Raw genomic sequence first — 20388 nt, forward strand, 5'->3', positions numbered from 1 at the left:
CCCCTGGCCGCCCCTCCTCTAGGAGCTGCAGGGACATGCTGATAGCCGGTAGCTGCAGGGAGCCTGGGACAGCCCCTAAGCCAGCACCGGCCACTTCAGAAGTCACGGAGGTCACAGAAAGTCACAGAATCCGTGACTTCCATGACAGACATGCAGCCTTAATCATAACTGGTTAAAAGACAGGAAACAAAGGGCAGGAACAAAATGGTCAGCTTTCACAATGCAGAGTTGTAAATAGCGATGTCCCCCAGGGGTCTGTACTGGGACCGGTACGGTTCAACATATTCATAAATGATCTGGAAAAAGGGGTAAATAGTGTTGTGATAAAGTTTGCAGATGATAACTAGCCTCGGTGGTTTTGTAAGTCCAAGCAGATGGTGAAGAGTTACAAAGGGATCTCACAAAACTGGGTGACTGGGCAACAACATAGCAGATGAAATTCAGTGTTGATAAATATAAAGTAATGCATATTGGAAACCATAATCCCAACTATATATACAAAATGATGGTGTTTAAATTAGCTGTTTCCACTCAAGAAAAAGATCTTGGTGTCATGGTGAATAGTTCTCTGAACACATCTGCTCAATATGCATATTCAAATCCTTCCTCTCCTTGATGTGAAGCAGGGTCTTGAACCCAGGTCTCCATCTCAGTGCCCAACCACAGTGTTATAGAGTCATCCTCTCTGTCTCATTGACCTAGTCATAGACAGTGCCAGGTTTACAATGGTGCCAGTGGCTCCATGGAGCTGGGCCCATGCTCAGAAGCCCAGTGCACCTCTGGCTCCAGGCCTGTAGGACCCCACCTGTCTCCCCGGAGCTGAGCCACCTGGGACTGGTGCAGAAGCCTGGCCAGTCTCAGCCTGGGGGGGGGGACAGTGTGGTGGGCTTGTCTGGACCCTTCCAGGCAAGTGCGTCTTGAGGGAGCCCGGCCGAGGCAGGCCTTGGCCTGGCTGATCGCAGCACTCCTGAAGGGACAGAGCGATTCCCGGCCCCGGGACCAGCCTTGGTTGCGCTGCTGGCTCAGTCCAGCAGACAGTCACCTCCTAGCAGGGCCGGTGAGTGCAGCTGGGAGGCACAGAGTGGGGGAGTGGGTTTCTGCGGAGTCTGGGCAGGGAGGTGCTGGACTGTAAGGGGGCGGGGAAGATGTATGTGTTGGGACAATAGGGAGTGGAGGTTCTGTAGGGGGTGCTGGGCAGTTGTGGTGGGGCTGTGGGCAGGGGAGTGCTGGGCAGGGGTAGTGTTGTGCAGGTTGCTGTGCATTTCTGAGGGAGGTCTGGGGGGGCACTGGGCATAGTGGGTCCTGGGGGGCTCTGGCCATAAGGAGTCGGGGTGGGGGGTTGGGCGGGGAGCTCTGTGGCATGGCCTGGACCCGCCTCCTGAGGGGAAGGGGCATGCTGGAATCACAGGGCCACTGTGTATCTGGCAACTGCCAGTTTGTAAATAGTGCCCTCGTACTGGGCGGAGCGGGGCCGCCCCTGCCATGCCCCTGGCTAGCCCCTCGATCTGGGGACTAATCTCCCTGAGCCATGCTTCATTGCCTCCATTGGGGCCCACAAATATGTTTGGCGCCAGGCCCATAAAAGGTTAATCCAGCCCTGGGGTGCCTAACTCTCCCTGTGCCTGGGCACCTAACTGTTCCACTAGGTGGCAGAACATCTAAAAGTTAGGCACTGCCATGCTGAGCCTTTTTCCTTTGTGGATCTAGCCCCCAACTGTGCCTTTGAAAATCTCCCCCAATATTAATCAGAGCTAACTGTAGGCTTTGCACCCTGCTATACTGTTACCACTCCATGCTATCCTTTTCCAAAGGCTGTTAAATACTTGTCATGATCTCTAATTTGCTGATGAACTTGCCAACAAAATTAAAATTAGAAGTGCCTCATAAACAAACATGTTCCAGCGTCTGGGGTCTCAAGCACTCTGAGGCCAGGGAGGAATTCTAAGGCTTCACCTGGACATGCCACGCTAAGCCAGTATGCCGAGGTCACTGCGACCTCATTATATGTGTCATCGCTTGCAAGTGAGTTGCTGTATGCAGCCCTCATAGCTTTCCAGACTCAGCGAGAGAGAGTTGACAAAGAATCAGGAAGGAGCCAATCAGAAAACAGTAATCACTGAGACAGAAAACAACTTAATCTAACAAGTAGAATTGCTTCCTCAGCTTCCCCCAAAGGGCTGGCCTAATTCCAAACCAGCTACATGCTCTCCTTGCAGTCTGAGTGAGCAAAGGTCTAAAATGTAATAAAGGCCCTTTACCAGATAAAGTCCTGTATTCATTTGAGCAACTCCAAGCAAGCATCTGTGTAGTGGAAGAGAGAATTACATTAAGAGTTATCACAAGAAAAGCATTTTTAGTTCCTTTTCGCTACACACACAAGCAAAGAGCAACAAATAATTACTCTTCTATACCTGAAATACTTCAGGCCTTATCCTGATCTTCCTTATGTTAGTCAAGTCCAGAGTGAATCTGTTAAAGACAATGAAATTTCATCAGTGTAAAACTGGTGTTGGTTTGATCATATTCGGGCTTCTTATCTCTGTGTTGTTTAGCGCGTAGTTTAAAATACAAACTTTGTTTTTTTAATACATCGAGTTGCAGGTCAGATAGTTTATTTCAACCTCCATCATCTAAGCAGAGAGTTAAAATGGAGTTTCACTAGAGATAAGGTGGTTATATTTCCAGAACAAAAAAACCCCACACTTTGGGGGTGATAGTTTTAGGGTCATGAAAAACTAATATAAAAGATTAAAGTACTTTTTATTTTCTAAACATGTGCTTCTGTCACTCCTGCCAGTTGCTGATTCAACAATTACATGTCTTTATCTTTCTTATTAGAGTGGATGATTTTTTTTCATGAAACATTGAACAAGTGCTAACATTCACTCTGAGCAAAAGGGGAGCACGGATAGTATTTGCACTCATTTGACTTTTCTCATCACTCCAAACACTGTTCGTCACACTGAGTGCTCGTTGTACTGGACTGATTGCAAACACAAAGCAAATTGTACTTGGTTTAGCAATATGTGTTGAATAAACATTTGTTGTATGAAAAAAAACTAATTGTTTGGAAATGAGATGGAAAAACCCAGATATTTCAAGTGTCACAAAAGTAGTTGCTCGAACTCTGAGACATCATAAAAGAAACTAGGTCAATTTCACCAGAGATTAATTTAGCCTAGTGGCTTCTAATGGATAGTATATCTTTATGTGTAATGGACAAAATAAAAAATTGAGCTTTTTTTTTAATCTCTACACAAAAAGTGATTTGAGTCCCAATAATCTGTAATTGCTCTTTGTTTATAGTTTCATTTTTGCTTTGCCCTCTTGTGCTGCTACTTTTGTTTTGCTTTTATTTGTCAGGTGACTCCTGACATTCCCTGATGTAAGATTATTATAAAATCTACAGTCTGGTAAAGTTCAGTGTCACTTCTATATGGTGCAACTAAATCTTCAGTTTTCTACACATGCGCGTGCGCGCGCGCACACACACATACATTGATGATTTTGCATTTTGGATATTAGTCATTTAACAATAGCGCTTATATAGCACTTTTCATCAGTAGTTCTCAAAGCACTATACAAAGGAAGTCAGTATCGTTATCCCCATTTTACAGCTGGAGAAACTGAGGCAAAGGGAAGTGATTTGTCCAAAGTCACCCAGGGGCCAAACCAGGAATAGCACCCAGAATCCCAGTCCAGTGCTATATCCACTAGGCCACACTGCCTCCTTTCACAGCAGTAAGTCAATGGCAGCTGTGGGCACTCAGTACCTTGTGCAAATCAGACACACAATACTTCAAGTTTGGGAGCCCAACAACTGACACACACAAAATTTGGGCCTGGTCCAAAGCCTATGGAAATCAGTGGCAAGACTTGGATTGGCTTCAATGAGCTTTGGAATAGGACTGTGCTGAACCCTCCTGAAAACGTGGCTGTAAGTGGCACACCTATGGCATGGGAAATAAGCCTCTGGACTTCATTTTAAAAACATAAGCTGATTCCACTAGAACGATGGGCCAAAATGTTAACTTACCTTTTTACGATGCTTTATATCTGCTTGTGGCTGCCTATCTTCCAGATGGAAATATAATCACAAAGCGCCAGCTCCTGAGACCCTCGCTCAGGCAAACTTCTTTTGAAATCAGATCCTCATTGTCACCAGTTAAGCTTGTACTGAAGGCTGCCATCTTTCACTTGGATAGAATCAGGGTGATCTCAATGAAAGAAGCACCAGCAGGATGGATGTAGTGATATGTACCAGTAGCCCGTCTTTTTTTTCTCTTTTGATCCCAGGATGTCAATTGTGAGAGGGACATTATCCACGGGGCTGGAACAAAGGGCAGTTGGGATCCATATTATCTCATTTTCCCCTGCTACCTCCTCACCCTGTGCCATCTCATTATCTCCTCTATTGCTTGGGTTTCTACCACCCCTCCCTTTTTTTTTTCATTGTATTCTCACACTCCACTCCTTTTCTGTCTCAAGTGAAGGAACTTCCTACAGAATCTCTCGAGGGCTATAGCTAGAATGGGGTGGATAACAGATTATTTTTGGTTCACTGGCAATTCTGGGGGAAAAAATGAGTTGGGTAGACATTTTTGGTGAATCAGAAAGTTGAAAAAATTTCATTTGTGTCAAACAAAATATGCATCTGATTTTTGAACACACTTCAACTGTAAAAAAAGGAAACTGAAACAAAAGGGCATTTTGAATTTAAAAATAAAAACATTTCAATCTGAAGAAGTCAAACCATTTTGATTGTATTTTTGCCATTTGTTTAGGTTTTGTTTTTTGCTGAAACAATTTGTCAAAATCAACACTAACTCATTTAAAGTTTCAGTGGGGCTGAATCTGCATATTTCACCGAAAAAAGTTTTGGTCAAAATATTTCACCCAGCTCTCGCTGTAACCTGCCTAACAGAGAGGGATAGCCTCTGCATTTCCTCCACATGTAGCTGATTCCTGTCCACCCTCATCCCACCCCTATGCACAGGGCTATGGGGAAGGGTTCATGAGATGATTCCTTAGGATATTTAACTGACTCATGTTATGCATGCACCTGTGTGCGTGTGTGTGTGTGTGTGTGTGCTTGTTGTGGGCTGGGAGTTTCAAAGGATCTGAAGGCAGTTAGAGTTCCAAACCCCACTGAATTTCTATGGGCTTAGGGTGCCTAACGCCCTTAGACCCCATTGAAAATCCCAGTGGTAGTCCTTAGGTTCCCCACAGTCTCCTGCTGCAGAAGTGGAACCCTGCTGCTTGTTCCTTTTATTTCTGTCATCTGCAGTGTTGCCAACTCACACAAGATTTGGTGTTTTCTCTTGAGGTCCAGCTGTTGGAGCTTAAGACTTGGCATGAGAATATCTGCTTTTGTTTAAAAATAAAGTCTCTAGCCCTCATGTTTGTAGAGAAATGCTTGAAGACATGACTCAAGTGGGCCCTTAAGGCTCAGAAGCCAGAAAGCACAAATTAACTTCCCCCCCCCCACACACACACACTTCTTATTTAAAAATAAAAAAAAAACCCCATGATTTTAAGCCATTATTTCTTGGGGCCTGATTGTTGAATGGTTGAGGCTGGCAATATTGGATCCGTTTAGGTTTTTAAGGTGAAATAAAAAAGCAAACCAATTGAGATTCAACTTTACATTTCTAGATGATACTGGCCCAAGCACTAGCTTTGCCACCAGAAAAATCCCAGACTCAGACTTTTTAGTTTTTAAAAGTGTGGTGACTTCTTAATGGGTAAATAATATAATCTAAGGTTGTAACGTTCCTTCCTGTCTCTCCTTTCATCCCCTTTTGTCTCCTTGTATTATTCTTTCACTTTTCTTTGTGCTCAGCTTTCTCTCTCTCCTCTCTTAACTTGGTTTGTGATTGTGAGTTCTGTATTTCCTTACTAGACTCTGCACTGCAGAGAAGACCAATCAGCCTGTAGCTCTCCTTGCTTCCTGTCTCTCTCAGCTAGAGTAGGTGTGCCCTACTCACCTGAAAAGTTAGACACAAATGAAATACCTTCAGCCTCAGGGAAGACAGAAAAACTTAAACCTGATTCCAATTGCAGAAGCGACAGCAGGAGCAGCTACCGGAACTGGGCTCAAAGCAAAGCACTGGCCCAAAAATCAAGGATATGACACCCAGCAGGTAAGAGAACCGGATTCTGTCTCTCTTAGCAGTAGTATGCGAGGGAAAACTTTGCTTTATTGCCACATTCCTGGGGGAATTGGGGAGGGAGAGATATGAGGCCTTGTATAGGAATTCCAGCTGAGCCGTGTCAGAAGATTTAATCAAGAATGTAATGGTATCTGACAGGCAACTTCACCAAAGCAGCCAGGAGAGAGGGAGGAGATCAGCCCACCATTTTAGGATACAGAGTGAAATCTCCAGGGAGTATTCCCTCCCCTGGGATAATAAATAGGGGCCTGGTTCTTAGGTATATTTCCCTCCCTCAAGCATAGCCATCAGGGGGCTGAGTTTAATTCTTAAAGTGGATATCTCCCTGGGGACAGTATCCGCAGAGTCTGGATTCAGTCTTCACCTGAAACAGACCCCTCAGGAGAGGGCATCCTGGGAGTTCTGGGTTCAGTCATCGGCAGATCTGCGTCCTTAGGGACAGTAACAAAGGGGCCTGGTTCAAATCCCAGTGGGTGGAGCCCTGTGGGCAAAGTAACCAGGCGTTCTATTCAACTTGCAGAGGTTAGAGTGCCCCTAAAAGTACAGGAAGCAGAAACCCTGGGTTTAATGCCCAAGGAGTAAATCTCCTTTCTTCCCATCCCCCTCCCCCTTCCATCCTCCTGACAATAGCGAGGGCCTGAGGATAGGTCTAGTCCTGGTTTCAGTTCACAGCAAAGAGTTTAATAGAGCCCCCACTCTGTCCTCCGAGTCTGGTGTCTGCTAACTCTCGGCCAGAGGCGGCCATTGAGGACCAGGACTGGGGGCTCTGGACTGTCTGAACTCTGGACACTTTGTTTTCTTCGTCAGTTTATTTGCTGAGTCTTATGACTTTTATGGCATGAAGGAGTTTGCTGGAAGTCAGGAGAGTGAGGTTCAGTGTACCTGAATACTACGCTTCTCCTCTTGCTCTCCTAATAGTTTGGAAATCCCTGCCTCCAGTGCCTCCCCCAGCAACCTTGATGTGACGAGCAAAGACATCATGGGGGGGGGGTCACAACAACCTACCTAAAAGCCTTAACACCCGTATTTCTCACTGCACTGTCCCCTCCTCCCCATAACACTCACACTTCCTGTTGTGCTCCTGTCAGAGACCCAGAGGTTGTGTGAGAGCGGGGTCACATCTGGGAAGGAGGCCTCTGTAGACCCCATAGAGATTACTGGATTGGGAATGGGAAGGAGAGATTTGTTGAGACGGACTGGTTGTGAGGAGGAGGCATTTGTGACTGTTCCAGGGGTTATAATGGAAGTGTATACAGTCAGGGGAGGAGGTGGCTGTATGCCAGTTCCTTAGGATATTGCAGAGCTGGCTTGGGTCAGAGAAGAGGTTTCTGTCATGTGGTCCTTAGCCATGTTTTGGAGCTGGAGAGCATCAGAAGAGACGGAGCTGGTGACTTGTTAATTGGATAATCTATTGGAGATGGAGTGGACGAGGGGAGGAGCTCCGATCCCATTCCTGGAGGGTGAATGTGAGCTGGACTGGTTCAGGGGAAAAGTATATGTGTGATCCATACTCCATTCAGTGTATCAGAATTGAGTAAGGTTTCAGGGAAGAGACACATGTGACCCAGACCATTAAGTTGAAACTGCATTTCAGGAGAAAAATACTCCTCATCCCTATGGATGGACAAGCCCTGCTAGCTCAGATCCAGTCCGTCACTCTGCTAATGTGGGATTGTCCCCTATATTCATGTTAGTAGTTCACACAGCTGTCCAGTCATGTGTTAATTGCCCCAAGCAATTGGGCTTCTGAACTTTCTTTGGGAAGCTATTTCACAGCCTAATCCATCTCACTGACAGAAAGTTATTCCTGATATTCAGGCCTTTCCTAATTTCATCCCACTATTCTGAGTCATAGTCTCTTGCACTGCCCTAATAATTCCGCTCCTTCTTTGGGATTCACTCTTTTCAAAGAGTTCTAGACTGCTATCGAGGGGTGGGTGCACATGGCAAAAAGTTTTCTACAAATGTTAATCTGAAAAAAATTAAAATGAACTTTCTCCATTTGTGTTGATGCCCCTTTTGTGTTCACTTTGCATGGTTATCCTAGCAAGGCACAGTTTAAGAAAGATTGTAAAATATTTATGGAAAGTGATTTTTGAATTCAGACTTGAGTATTCACACCAGACATCCCATCAGGGAAGCAAAATTTACTTTGTGATGTACGTATCTAATCAAAATAGCTCCAACTTTGTATGGTGAACAAATCAGAAAAAAAAACCCGTGGCCTGTTGACAGACAATTTCCAACTAGCAAAATGAAGCAAATACATTGTTTTGAGTTATTCTCCCAATTCCATGTTATCATGCCCACCACCTAGTGACTGTTTAGCTAAATTAAACATGTTTAGATAATTTAATAGTCTCTTCCCAGAAGTCAATCCCTCCAGCCTCCCTAGTTGTTTTCATTGTTGTTGCTCTTCTCTGAACTCCCTATTTTCTTTCTGCTAATGAGGTACCCAGAAATGAATTCAGTGATACAGATGTAGTTGTGTCCATGTTTGAGCCATGTAGCGAGGGAGCATTGACTCCCTGCTCCAGGATGTGAAGCCTCTGCTTATGCAGCTCCAAATTAATAGCTTCTGAGGCCAGAAGGGACCGATACAATCATCAAGTGTGACCTCCTGTATACCACAGGCTAAAGAACCTCACCTAATAATTTAGATACCAAGCTCAAAACTTCTGTTTGAACTTTCTGTTAGAAATACACCCAGTCTTGATTTAAAGACTTAAAGTGATGGAAAATCTACCACATCCACAGATAAATTGTTCCAAAATTGTTAATTACCCTCACTGTTACAAATGTGTGCCTTATTATTTCTTGTCTGAATTTGTTTAGCTTCAGTTTCCAGCCATTGGATCTTGTTGTGCCTTTTCCTGCTAGGTTAAAGAGCCATCTGCTATCAGAATTACACAGGCCATTTTTGCTGGAATATTGCATTGCAAACTCCTATCTGTTGTCCGTTGTCCAATACATTGTCCATTACCATTCCCTAAATTTCATGAAGGCTTATGCTGCAGCCTCAAGTGATGCTGTAATTTACGGTGGGGGGTGGGCCCAGAATATGCAGTTGGGGCACAAATGTGTGTCCAAGTCAGTATGTCCCTCAGTTTCTGTGCTGGGGATGGGGAGTGGGGTCTGAGCAGGACCTGAGAAATGGGATTCTGGTCCGTGTATTCAGGCTGAGGAGGATGTTGTTTAATCCAGCCGGGGTGCATTGAAGCTGGATCATGTGAGAAGGGGTAGTGACCTGGTTGCGCTGTATCTGACACTCATCAGGCCAAAGTTGCTAGGAAACAGTGTTCTGCTCTGTGGATGTAGGGCTCTTAACTTGTTTTACGGATTGAGTTGTGTGGGTGCAGGTCTGTGATAACCTGTCTGAACTGGTCTTTTCAGCTCACAGGAGTTTCTGGCTCTCCTGCTCGTGTAGTTGAATTAGTCCAGTGGTTTTCAAACTTTTTGTATTGGTGACCCCTTTCACACAGCAAGCCTCTGAATGTGACCCCTCCCCGCCTTATAAATTAAAAATGGGGGGGGGGGCGGCTAATTTAACTTAATTTAATGAGGGCTTGGCAGCTGTCAGTCCCACAGAGTTGACAGCTTGTGACCCCCATGTAATCACCTTGTGACCCCCTTGAAAACCTCCTGAATTAGTCTGTCAATAAAAATACTTCTCCCTCCCCACCTAATTCATCTGTTAACTTTTAAATATTTGTATGCAAATACAACTATAGGGGAATTACTAGCGGGGAGACAGGAGCTGGATCGGATTGCGGCAGCAGCGCCTGTGACACCAGTGTTGAAGGATGGTTCTGAGCTCAGCCAGGACATGGGAGGAGGGTGTGTGACCATAACACTGGAGGATGCATTAGAGCTGAATAGGCACAGAGAAGGGCAGAGTCTGTGACCCCCGCTCTGGAGAGTGCATCAGAGCTGCCTAGGGTTAGGGGAGGAAGGTGTTGGCTCTGGAGCTGGACAAGGTTTAGAACTGGATCAGGACAGAAAGCAGGTTTCTGTGACTTGGTTCTTAGTGGGTGTTTTGGAGATGGAAGAGGCCAGGGTAAGAAGGTGCGTAGAGGTCATTAGTGGAAAGTGTATGGGATATGGATGGAACCGACGAGGAGACATCTGCAACCTGGTCCTCAGAGGGCATGATGGAGCTGGATTGAGCCAGAGGAGGTAGCTATAAACTAGCTCCCTGATGATGTATTCCAGATGGATTCAACCAGGAAGAAGTGTTTGGTGACCTGGTCACTAGAGAGTGAATGGGAACCTGACTGCATCAAGCAGAGGACGCAGACACTGGAGGGTATATTTTGAACTGGATTTGGAGGACAGGTGGAACCATCTGCTGCTTAGTTACTGAGGGTGCCTCAGAACTGGATCAGATTAGGAAAGGAGAGTCTGTAACCATGCCTTTGTGGTTGTGTCTAAATTGGATTGGGTCAGCCTCAGCCAGGATGTTTCCAGAGCTGGATCAGGTCAGGAGAGGAGGCCTCTCAAGGGTTAGGGAATTGCAGCTGAATCATTTCACAGGAAAAAGGGCAGCAGCCCAGTTCTGGAAAGTTTTGTCTTGATTGGCAGCCTAACCACCAAAAAGCGTATGGGCAGAGCCGGCTTTAGGAAGTGCGGGGCCCGATTCGAACAGTTTTGACGGGGCCCCGGCAGGGATGACTGAAAAAAAAAACCACGTAAAAAAACATGTGGGGCTTGTTCTCACCGGGCGGCACTCGTAGTCTTCGGCAGTTTGTCCTTCACTCGCTCCGGGTCTTTGGTGGCACTGAAGGACCTGCTGCCGAAGTGCTGCCGAAGACCCAGAGCGAGTGAAGGACCCGCCGCTGAAGTGCCGCCGAAGACCCGGAGCGCTGCCGGGTGAGTAAAAATTAAAAAGGAGCCTCTAGCCAGGGAAGGGATTCTCGGCCACTTGCCCCTACCCCGGCGGCCCTGCCACTGGGCGCGGGGCCCTCTTAGGCGCGGGGCCCGATTCGGGGGAATTGGTGGAATTGGCCTAAAGCCGGCCCTGCGTATGGGCAGAGGCGGCGAGTTATATGGACTTGTGGTGCTTGGGCTCCAGCAATGTGCGGAGCCCAGGGGCCCGGCTCCACTAATATTCGGGGCTGGGTCTCTCCCCCGGCTCCACCTCCTGCCCATACGCACCTCCCCTGGGCCCTGGAGCATCCTTGCCTCAAGCAAGTGGCTCCGTGCTGCTCCCGACATCAACTGCTGCCGCAAGGTCCTAGTGTCCCCCACCCACAGGTGCCAGGCAGGCTGACCCTGCCCCTGCCCTTCTGCCTCGGACCCTTCCCTTTTCCGGCAGGACCCTACACCAGCACAGGTTCCCCCTCCCCCGCTGCCCACAGTCACCACTCCTGCCCATGCTGGGCAAAGGGCAGCCCCACTCCTCATCCCCAGTGGGGGCAGCAGCAGGGGAGGAGGCGCACACATGGCAGCCCCCCCAGCACACACCACAGGGGAGGGTTTCCTGGACCTGAGAGGGGCCCTAGGAGTACATGCAGTGACAGTGGTGTGGGGTAAGTGTGCTGCTGAGAGGGAAAGAGGGGCCCCTCCCCTGGAGCTCGCTGCTGCTGGTGGGGAGAGAGCTAGGGGATGTCCTCCTCTCTGTCCCCAGCCCCGGGGCAACCTGCCTGCACCCCAAACTCCTCATCCCCAGCCCTGCCCCATCCCGGAGCCTGCACCCCCAGCCAGAGCTCTCACCCCCCTGCACCCCCACCCTCTACCTCAGCCCCCCCTGCACCCTGAATCCTGAATTCCTGGCCCGACCTCACCCTCGCACCTGAACCCTCTGCCCCAGCCCTGAGCCCGTCCCACATCCCAAACTCCTCATCCCCAGCCCGAGCCCTCATTCCCCCACATCCTAACCCTCTGCCCTAGCCCTGACCCCCTCCCACATCCCAAGCCCCTCATCCCCGGCCCTCATCGTCCTGCACCCTAATCCTCTCCCCCATCCCTGATTCCCCTCCTGCACCGTGAACCCCTCATCCCTAGCCCCACCCCTCCAGCCCTTACCCCCACACACCAACCCTCTGCCTGAGCCCCTCCCACAACCCAAACCCCTCATCACCAGCCCCACACCAGAGCCCTCACATATTTTTAAAAATAATGTAAAAATGTATCGGCTTACAAGGCAGATGTGGTGGGGCGGGACTTGGATCCGTTCTGGGCCCCAGCAAAAATTATACAAACCTGCCACCCCAGCGTATGGGATCTGGTCCAGGTCAAAGAAGGAAGTGTTCTGCCCAGGCCTCCTGAGGGTTCTCCTCAGAGCTGGTTCCTGGCAGTGGGGTGATAATTCTAAGTCTCAAAAGTGCTGGGATAATAACATGAACTTTACAAGATGACCCAGGACACAAGAGCTGAGTCTAGGTTACAGGCATTTGTACAGCACATTGGATGTTGCCATTGTTCAGGGCTGCCACAAGGTGGCAGGTGTCCCTAACTCCAATAGCTACTGTTACATCTTCCATCAGTAATCAAATCAAATCTACTCAAATCTGTTTTGTTAATATAAAATTAAGATGTTTAGATACGTATCGTAAAAGGGAGAAAAATCTTTAAATAAAAAAGGCAAGTATCAAAATAATTTGAAACACACACACACACACACACACACACACCACTCGGTGTTTTCTTATTTTATATATATATAAAATGTTTTTTATATATATAAACATTCCAACACACTGTATATATAGATATTGCCTTGCATTGTTTGTTTTATTCACTTGTTGCTTTGTGTCTGAAACTATATTGTAAGCTCTTTGGGGCAGGGGCAGTCTCTCGCTCTGTGTTTTCATGATGCCTAGCACAATGGAGTTTTGATCCTGTGGGCGCTAGTTGTATATAAATAATTAGTAATAATAACTCTGCCCCTGTCCACTGCCACCATATGTCCCCACCACCCCTGTGCACATTCCATGTTAGACATATCCGTACTTGCAGTAAGTATTTCAGTCTTGGGAGCTGTTAGAAAATGGTAGGGAAAAAATGTGGTGGAAGTTTTCAGATAGCTAACTTTCCATTTTCCTTAGGAAACCATTTGATGAAGGAGGGAGTGTTAGGATTCAGATACTGGCTAGGAGAGGCCAGGGGGAGGGGATGAAATGTGTTAGGAACATACATAGCAGGGTTTGGGGCTTGGGGGACAGCAATGTGTGGAGGCCGCAGTACAGCACAGAACCAAACTGGGGCTGTACGTCATGATACAATTCAGGGAAAGGAGGCTCTGGGAAAAGGAATGGTTCAGAGGACAGGTAACCTACCCTCGTAATGAGCCTGAGAGGGCTTCCTCAAGGCACAGGTAATGCAGAGACACTATTTTCACCTCTGAAGCCATCCAGTACCAGTGTGATGAGCTGAAGAGAAAGCTAGAAATGCCAGGTGCTTTCTGTGGAAGTCTGGTTCAACACTGCACTCCGCATCTTTGCCATTGGGTTCTCTCAAGGCATCATCCAGCCTAGTCCCTCTCTGTGCCTAGAGGATTTCCCTTAAGAAGTTGAGACGTTCTCAGAGATCCCCCTCTGATTCACCTTCTCCTCTCCTCTCTGCACAGCAAGCAATGTTACTTGTTTCCACTTCTCGAGTCCTCTACAGCCACAGGGAATGAGGACAAGAAATCTGGATACACACTGGGGCCATGAAGTTGGCTTATCTAGGACCAACAAAGCCAGACAAGCCAATTTCATCGGCATGATATGTGCAGTACCCAGTCACAAGAGTGGGTCATGACCCTAAAAGGCAGCCTTAGACTGTGATTATGTGGGAGAATAATGTGACAGCTGAGTCGTCTGCTGGATGTTTTCGGAGCTTGTGAAAAGTAGTTGTCAACTGTCTGTCTCCATGCAAAATAGCATGCACCTCTATGGTGCTTCTCTGTACACAACAAAAATAAGGTCAAGGCATGAAGATAAGCACCAAAGGTAAACAACAAGCAACAGAGTCAAGATTTGTTTGTGGCAGTCAGAGCGAAATGGAAAAAAGTGTCTAGTACAAGGGGTGGTGGACATGCATGCAGTACAAGCAGGCATTTGACAGAAGCATGTCTTGTCCAGCACTAGTAACAAAGCAATACAAAAACAAAATATATTCATAAGAATACAACAGGGGAGGAAGTGGGGAAAGAGTTCTCTGTTGTCCCTTGATACATCAATTTAAACAGCAAAGTTCTACAATAGATTGATTTGTGACAGTGGAAATGAACAAAAAGCAAATTCAAAATAGAGGCAGGATCTGACTACAGAACTATTGCAGCAAGTCCATGCAAAAAGATTAGTAACCATTCTGTGCTAAAATCAAAAGCTACGCTTCTTATGCTGAGAGAAACAACACTGTGGCAAAGTATAACTTTTCAGGCCTGTATGTTGCAAGGGGGGAAATGTTACTAAGGTAGTAATAATGGTATGGACCTGATAGAGCAGAGGTGGGCAAACTACGGCGGCCCCGTGGGACCGTCCTGCCCGGCCCTTGAGCTCCCAGCCGGAGAGGCTAGTCCCTGGCCCCTCCCCTACTGTTCCCTCTCCCCTGCAGCCACGCCATCACGTGGGCAGTGCTCTGGGTGGCAGGGTTGTGCGCTCCTGCCGAGCAGTGCGGCAGCGTGTTTGGCTCCAGCCGGGTGGCGAGACTGCCAGACATGCTGCTCTGAGCGGCATGGGAAGGGAACCGGGAGGGTTGGATAAGGAGCGGGGGGTGCTGGTTGGCCAGTCAGGGGACAGGGAGCAGGGGGTGGTTGAATGGGGTGGAGGTTCTGGGGGGCGGTCAGGAGACAAGGAGGGTGGGTTTGGATAGGCGTGGAAGTCCTGCGGGGGCCTGTCAGGGGGCAGGGTGTGGATGAAGTCAGGGGACGGGGAACGGGGGGGTTGGATAGGCGTGGGGTCCCGGGGGGCCTGTCAAGGGGCACGGGTGTGGATAGGGGTCAGAGCAGTCAGGTACTGGGAGCAGGGGGGTTGGATAGAGGGTGGGGTCCTTGGAGGCGGCAGTTAGGGGACAAGGAGCAGGGGGGGTTGGATGGGTGGGGGGTTATAAGGGGGGCAGTCAGGGGTCGGGAAGTGGGAGGGGGTGGATAGGGGCGGGGGCCAGGCTGTTTGGGGAGGCACAGCCTTCCCTACCTGGCCCTCCATACAGTTTTGCAACCCCAATGTGGCCAAAAAGTTTGCTCACCCCTGTGATAGAGCCTTGGTCCCATGGTTGGGTTATACAGTAGTCTTCAGACAAGGGTTTAAAAAAATGGGTGCCTAATGTTAAGTTCCTAAATCCACTCCTAAATGAGTCTGCTGTGATTGAACATTTGCAGCGTTGCCACAGCGTGTGATTTTCTCACAAGCATCACAATATTTGGTGGTGTTCTTAAAGCCACAGCTCCTGCAGTTGCAAGATTATGTGAGAATCTCAGCTTTCATTAAAAATGTCTAGGCCTCATGGTTGCAGAGAAAAGCTTGAATATGGGATCTGAGTGTAATCTAAAAGGTTCAAATCAGAAAGCAAAGAGCCTCCAGTTTATCATTTTTTAAAATCTCATGAGTTTAAGATAATCTCATGCTTTTGGGGGGCCTGGCTCATGATTTTTGAACACATGGGGTTGGCAATTCTGCAGTTGCATTTGAAAGCCACCTATTTAGGTGCCTCACTATGGACTTAGGACCCTAACTTCAGGCACCCATTTTTGAAAACCTTGGTTTCACTAGTAGTTATTTAAAGAGGTAGGTAACTTGTATACAGAAGAGCTTGCAGAAGAAAACCAGTGAGGTATTTAGTAGGTGGGAATGGTATAAGCCTGTACACTATAACACAGTGGTTTTCAACCTTTTTTCATTTGCAGGTCCCTAAAAAAATTTGAATGGAGGTGTGAACCCCTTTGGAAATCTTAGACATAGTCTGCAGACTCTCAGGGGTCTGCAGACCACAGGTTGAAACCCATTGCTGTAACACATCCCAGCAATGCTCACCACAGGGAGCCACCAAAATGCAGCTACCATGTAAGATCGTATTAACCCTGAAATAAAATAGCAGAGGAATGTGAGTGTTTGGTTAAATAGGAGATTATTGAGGAAGTGAACTCACTGAACAACTGGGTTAACAGTATGATCTCTGTGATATAGCCAAATATGCTAAAGAGTTATATGGCTCCAAAAGCCCCAGCGCCCCCAGCCCTCGTGCGCTGAGCGGCACAGTCTGAGCATCCGGCGGGCAGCGCAGCCCCAGCATGAGCCACCTCCAGTCCCTATGGGAGGCAGGCCTGCCCAGCCCCAGTGAGCCTAGGCCAGCCAGGGCAGAGCGCTGGGAACTCCAGGAGGGGGCCTGGCCTGGGGGTGGAGCGTGGGTGGGGCCACACTAGGCTGTCTGGGGAGAGACAGCCTCCCCCTGCCTATGATAGCCACCATCCATGAAAACAGAATAACTGTATTATTTTAAAACCGCATGAATGAGGCGTCATCTCTGTGGTTATAGCACTCTGTGATTACGCAAAGACATCTTTCCAGTGTGTTGCCATCCATATGGTGTTGCTTGTTTCACAACTTTTCTTTGTTCATTCATTTTGGTTGCCTTTTTTCATTTGTCACTTTGATTGCTTAGTGCTGGATTCTGGAGCACCATGAGGAGCTGCCTGACCATTCCTTCCTGGGGGTTATCAGTGGAGGATTTTTGTGAGGGAATGTTAGAGGAAGGCTTGTCTGGTTGTTAAGCACTGACTGGGAGTCAGGAGATCTCAGCTCAAATTCAGACTCTGGCACAGACTGCCTGTGTGACCTGGGACAAGTGAAGTGATTTTTCTGCCTCTGTTCCCCAGCTGTAAAATGGGGATAATTTTTCCGCACTTGGTCTGTCCTGTCTAATGAGGCTGTAAGCTTCTCAGGGAAGGGACTGCCTCTGACTACTGTTAGTTCAGCGCCTCACACAACTGAGGCCCTGATCTCAGTTGTATACTACTGTAATACTGCTACTAATAATGGCAGGTGCAAAATATGGATGCTATACCTTTGGAATTGGAGTATCATTCTAAAGGGCCTACAGTATATGGGTAAGTCTCTTTACACTTAAATCAGATGGCTTATGATCATATCCAGCTCTAACATGGTCATGGCATGCTCAGGTTCAGGTCTGAATTTGCTGTTCTTGGTGCTTAATTAGCAGACACCTACTAGCCTGAGGACTAAGCCTTCTACTTGGCAGCAGAGGCAAAAGATGCACAGCACCCTGGGGAGAAGCCGAGAGCACTCCCTACTGGCTGCCAGTGAAATATCCCTGGATCTTTAATTCTTTTGGCTCGGCCTTAGGCCCGTAGGCGCCTTTAGAACTCTCTGTCCCAACTGCTGGGAATGAGGGGGAGCTTTGCCCATACATTGTCCTCCCTCTGTCTCCTTCCTATCTGCTGTGACGCAGGGCCAAATTTAAGGGAAGGAGACCCAGGTGACTGCCGGGGGTGTTGGGCTGTCGTTTGCCACAAAAGTGAAAATACAATCTTTGAAGTAAAATGTTTCAGGTATTCCATATGTGGATTCATTTTTCACTAACCACCTAGAATGTTCTGGACCTTTGTAGAATCTTGTGGAACCTTGCAGACTTTCTGAGAACTACATTTTCCTTGAACTTCCTAGAAAGTTGTTAGCCAGGCCCTCATGGATATATAAGGGGCGGGGCATCTCCAGTCAGTGAGTGTAAGAATGAAGTGAAGTGAGAGCCCAGCTGCAACATTGTGAAACTTGTTTTGTTGGGTAATTGTGAAAGTGTACTTATGTTTTAAGACTTGAAGAGTGTAAATAGTTACTAATGAAGGACATATTTAGTGAGATGCCAGAGATATCTATCAAACTCCTATCTACACAACAATATAAAAGAAATACTGTTACTTCTTTTGCCAAGCTTGACACGTAGTGTTTGATGATTTTCTAAGACTGAGAAAATAGACTTTTGCTCTCCCTAATACTGTCTGTTTTCCCCTGTAGAAAATAAAAGATGCCCCTGAAGAAGCCTTCAGGAGCTCAATATAGGAAATGAAGAGCTCAGTTGCAATCTAGTTTGCAGCAAGGGGAAAATTTGATGGGAAAATATCTGAAACAAAACAACATATACCGGGCTTTAGGCAGTAGCAATCATCCCAGTGCCGAAGAAAATGTGGAGCGAAGCATAAACGATGGAAGTCCTATTACTAAGGTAAGGAATGGAAATGTGAGGAAAGTGATGGAGAATCGTCCAGTTTGCCTGGTGGCATTAAGGAAAGTGATGATAAAGAAGAATGTGTCTCGCATGAAAATGACTCCATATGAAAAGGAGAGTAATGATAAAGAAGAATCAGCCTCGCATGATGACAGAAACAGCAATGAGAAAAATTGCGCACCACAAATTGATACATCAGATTCTGCTTTATGGCCAGCAATCCTAAACTCTGCCGATATTGATCGTACAATTTTGAATGAGCCGGGCAAAACCAAGGATATGATGTTTCCAGTAAATGAGCAGAAGTGACACTTCTCAAAGTCGCACTGCGAAAGAGTGCTTGAGAATGGTGAGAAAGTGAATCAACATTGGTTAGTTTACTTGAAATCAACTGACAAAGTGTTCTGGTTTTGTTGCAAAATATTTGACAAGAATGACAAATCGTTGCTTGCACTTTCTGTGCATAATTACTGGCATAATTTAGCTGATGCTCTGAAACAACATGAAAAGTCATGAGGCCATTTTACGGCCTACTCCAAATGGATGGAGGTCGAGTCCAGGCTCAAGCTGAATAAATGCATAGATGCAGAAAACCAGTGCATTATTAATGTAGAAACCCAGCATTGGAGGAACATGCTCAAGCATCTGATCTCAATTACCCTCTTCCTTCCAAAGAATAATTTGGCATTCTAGGGCTCGTTGGATAAGTTGTTCACTGAACATAATGGTAATTTCCTCAGTTTGGTAGAGCTCCTTGGGAAATACAATGATGTCATGCAAGTAATTTGTAAAGAAGCTATGGACCACTCCTGCAGCAAAACAATTCAAAATGAATTGATTGACCTTATGGCAGGGAAGGTGCTTGATAACATACTGATGCGGCTTGGCGAAGTGAAGCACTACACCATAATAAGGGACTGCACTCCTGACATTAGTCACAGTGAAAAGATGCCATTAACAGTAAGATTTGTTGACGACGAGAATGGCTGTATCCAAGTAAAGCAACACTTCATCTGTTTCTGGTCTGTGGATGACTCTACTGGAAAAGGCCTAACAGAACTGTTTATGAATGTTTTGAATGAGAATAAAATAAAGCTTCAGGAGTGCTGCGGCCAAGGCTATGACAACGGCACTGATATGAAAGGAAGAAACAGTGGTGTGCAGGCAAGGATCCCTGTGCTGAATCCAAGACCTTTCTTTGTGCCTTATGGCTACCATTCCCTCAACCTGGTTATGCCAGATATAGTGTCATCTTCTTTAGATTCAGTATCTCTCTTTGGAGTAGTGGAAAGACTATATACCTCCCATTTTCAGCATCAATCATCAGGTGGAAGATCCTCATGGACAATGTTACAAATCTGACCAGGAAGCCACTAAGTGACACTCGCTGAGAGAGCTGCATTGACAGCGTAAGGCCAGTGAGGTACCAAGTAACTGAGGTTTAAGACGCCCTGATGGAACTGGCGCAATCGAGTAAAGGTGAGGCCAGAATCCAAAATGAGGCGCAAAGCCTAGCAAACCAGATCACTGACTTCAAATATCTGGTCTCAATTGTGATTTGGCACGATATCCTGTTCCAAGTAAACATTGTAATCAAGGCATTACAAACTCAGTCGATGGACATCACAACTGCTACTACTTTGATGAGAAGCTGCCTTGATTTCATTATGGTCTACAGAGACAACAGATTTGAAGATGCCATCACTGCTGCTAAAGAAATGGCGGAAAACTTCGCAGTTGACTCTGTCTTCAAGGAAACTCATATTCATTGCAAGAAAGGGTAGTTTGTTACGAGGGCAAAGATGAGGTGATGGGAAGGTTGGCGCTAGTTGACACTGCTCGAGTATCCATCGAAGGAAGGTTTGGACAAATGAAGCACTGCAAAAAGACCTGGGGGAGGGGAGGTTGTATGACCTTAGTAAGCTGTCAGCAGATAGGAAAACACTCTTGAACAATTGTGTGGACCTTCACCAGACTCTGACACATGGGGAATGTTCAAACATCAATAATAAAGACCTCTATGTTGAATTGGACAACATCCATCACTTTT

The 20388-nt window shown here is 46.9% G+C and overlaps 1 protein-coding gene and 1 long non-coding RNA gene across 2 annotated transcripts in view; one reads left to right on the top strand and one right to left on the bottom strand.

Moving 5' to 3' along the window:
• Positions 1 to 516: 516 nt before the first annotated feature.
• LOC117870816 lies at positions 517 to 4324 on the bottom strand. The gene is made up of 3 exons (XR_004644046.1): positions 4037 to 4324; positions 2412 to 2469; positions 517 to 2301 (listed from the first exon to the last, which is right to left on the bottom strand). It is a non-coding gene; the product is annotated as an uncharacterized LOC117870816 (long non-coding RNA).
• A 1640-nt stretch (positions 4325 to 5964) lies between these two features.
• Positions 5965 to 20388, top strand: part of LOC117884407 (rho guanine nucleotide exchange factor 5-like) — a 48445-nt gene continuing 34021 nt past the window's right edge. The window contains exon 1 of the mRNA XM_034784785.1: positions 5965 to 6143. Coding sequence (XP_034640676.1) covers positions 6006 to 6143 — 138 coding nt within the window. The 5' untranslated portion in view covers positions 5965 to 6005. The remainder of the gene's footprint in view (positions 6144 to 20388) is intronic.

The sequence above is a fragment of the Trachemys scripta genome, chromosome 1, assembly GCF_013100865.1.
Source record: "Trachemys scripta elegans isolate TJP31775 chromosome 1, CAS_Tse_1.0, whole genome shotgun sequence".
Lineage (NCBI taxonomy): Eukaryota > Metazoa > Chordata > Testudines > Emydidae > Trachemys > Trachemys scripta.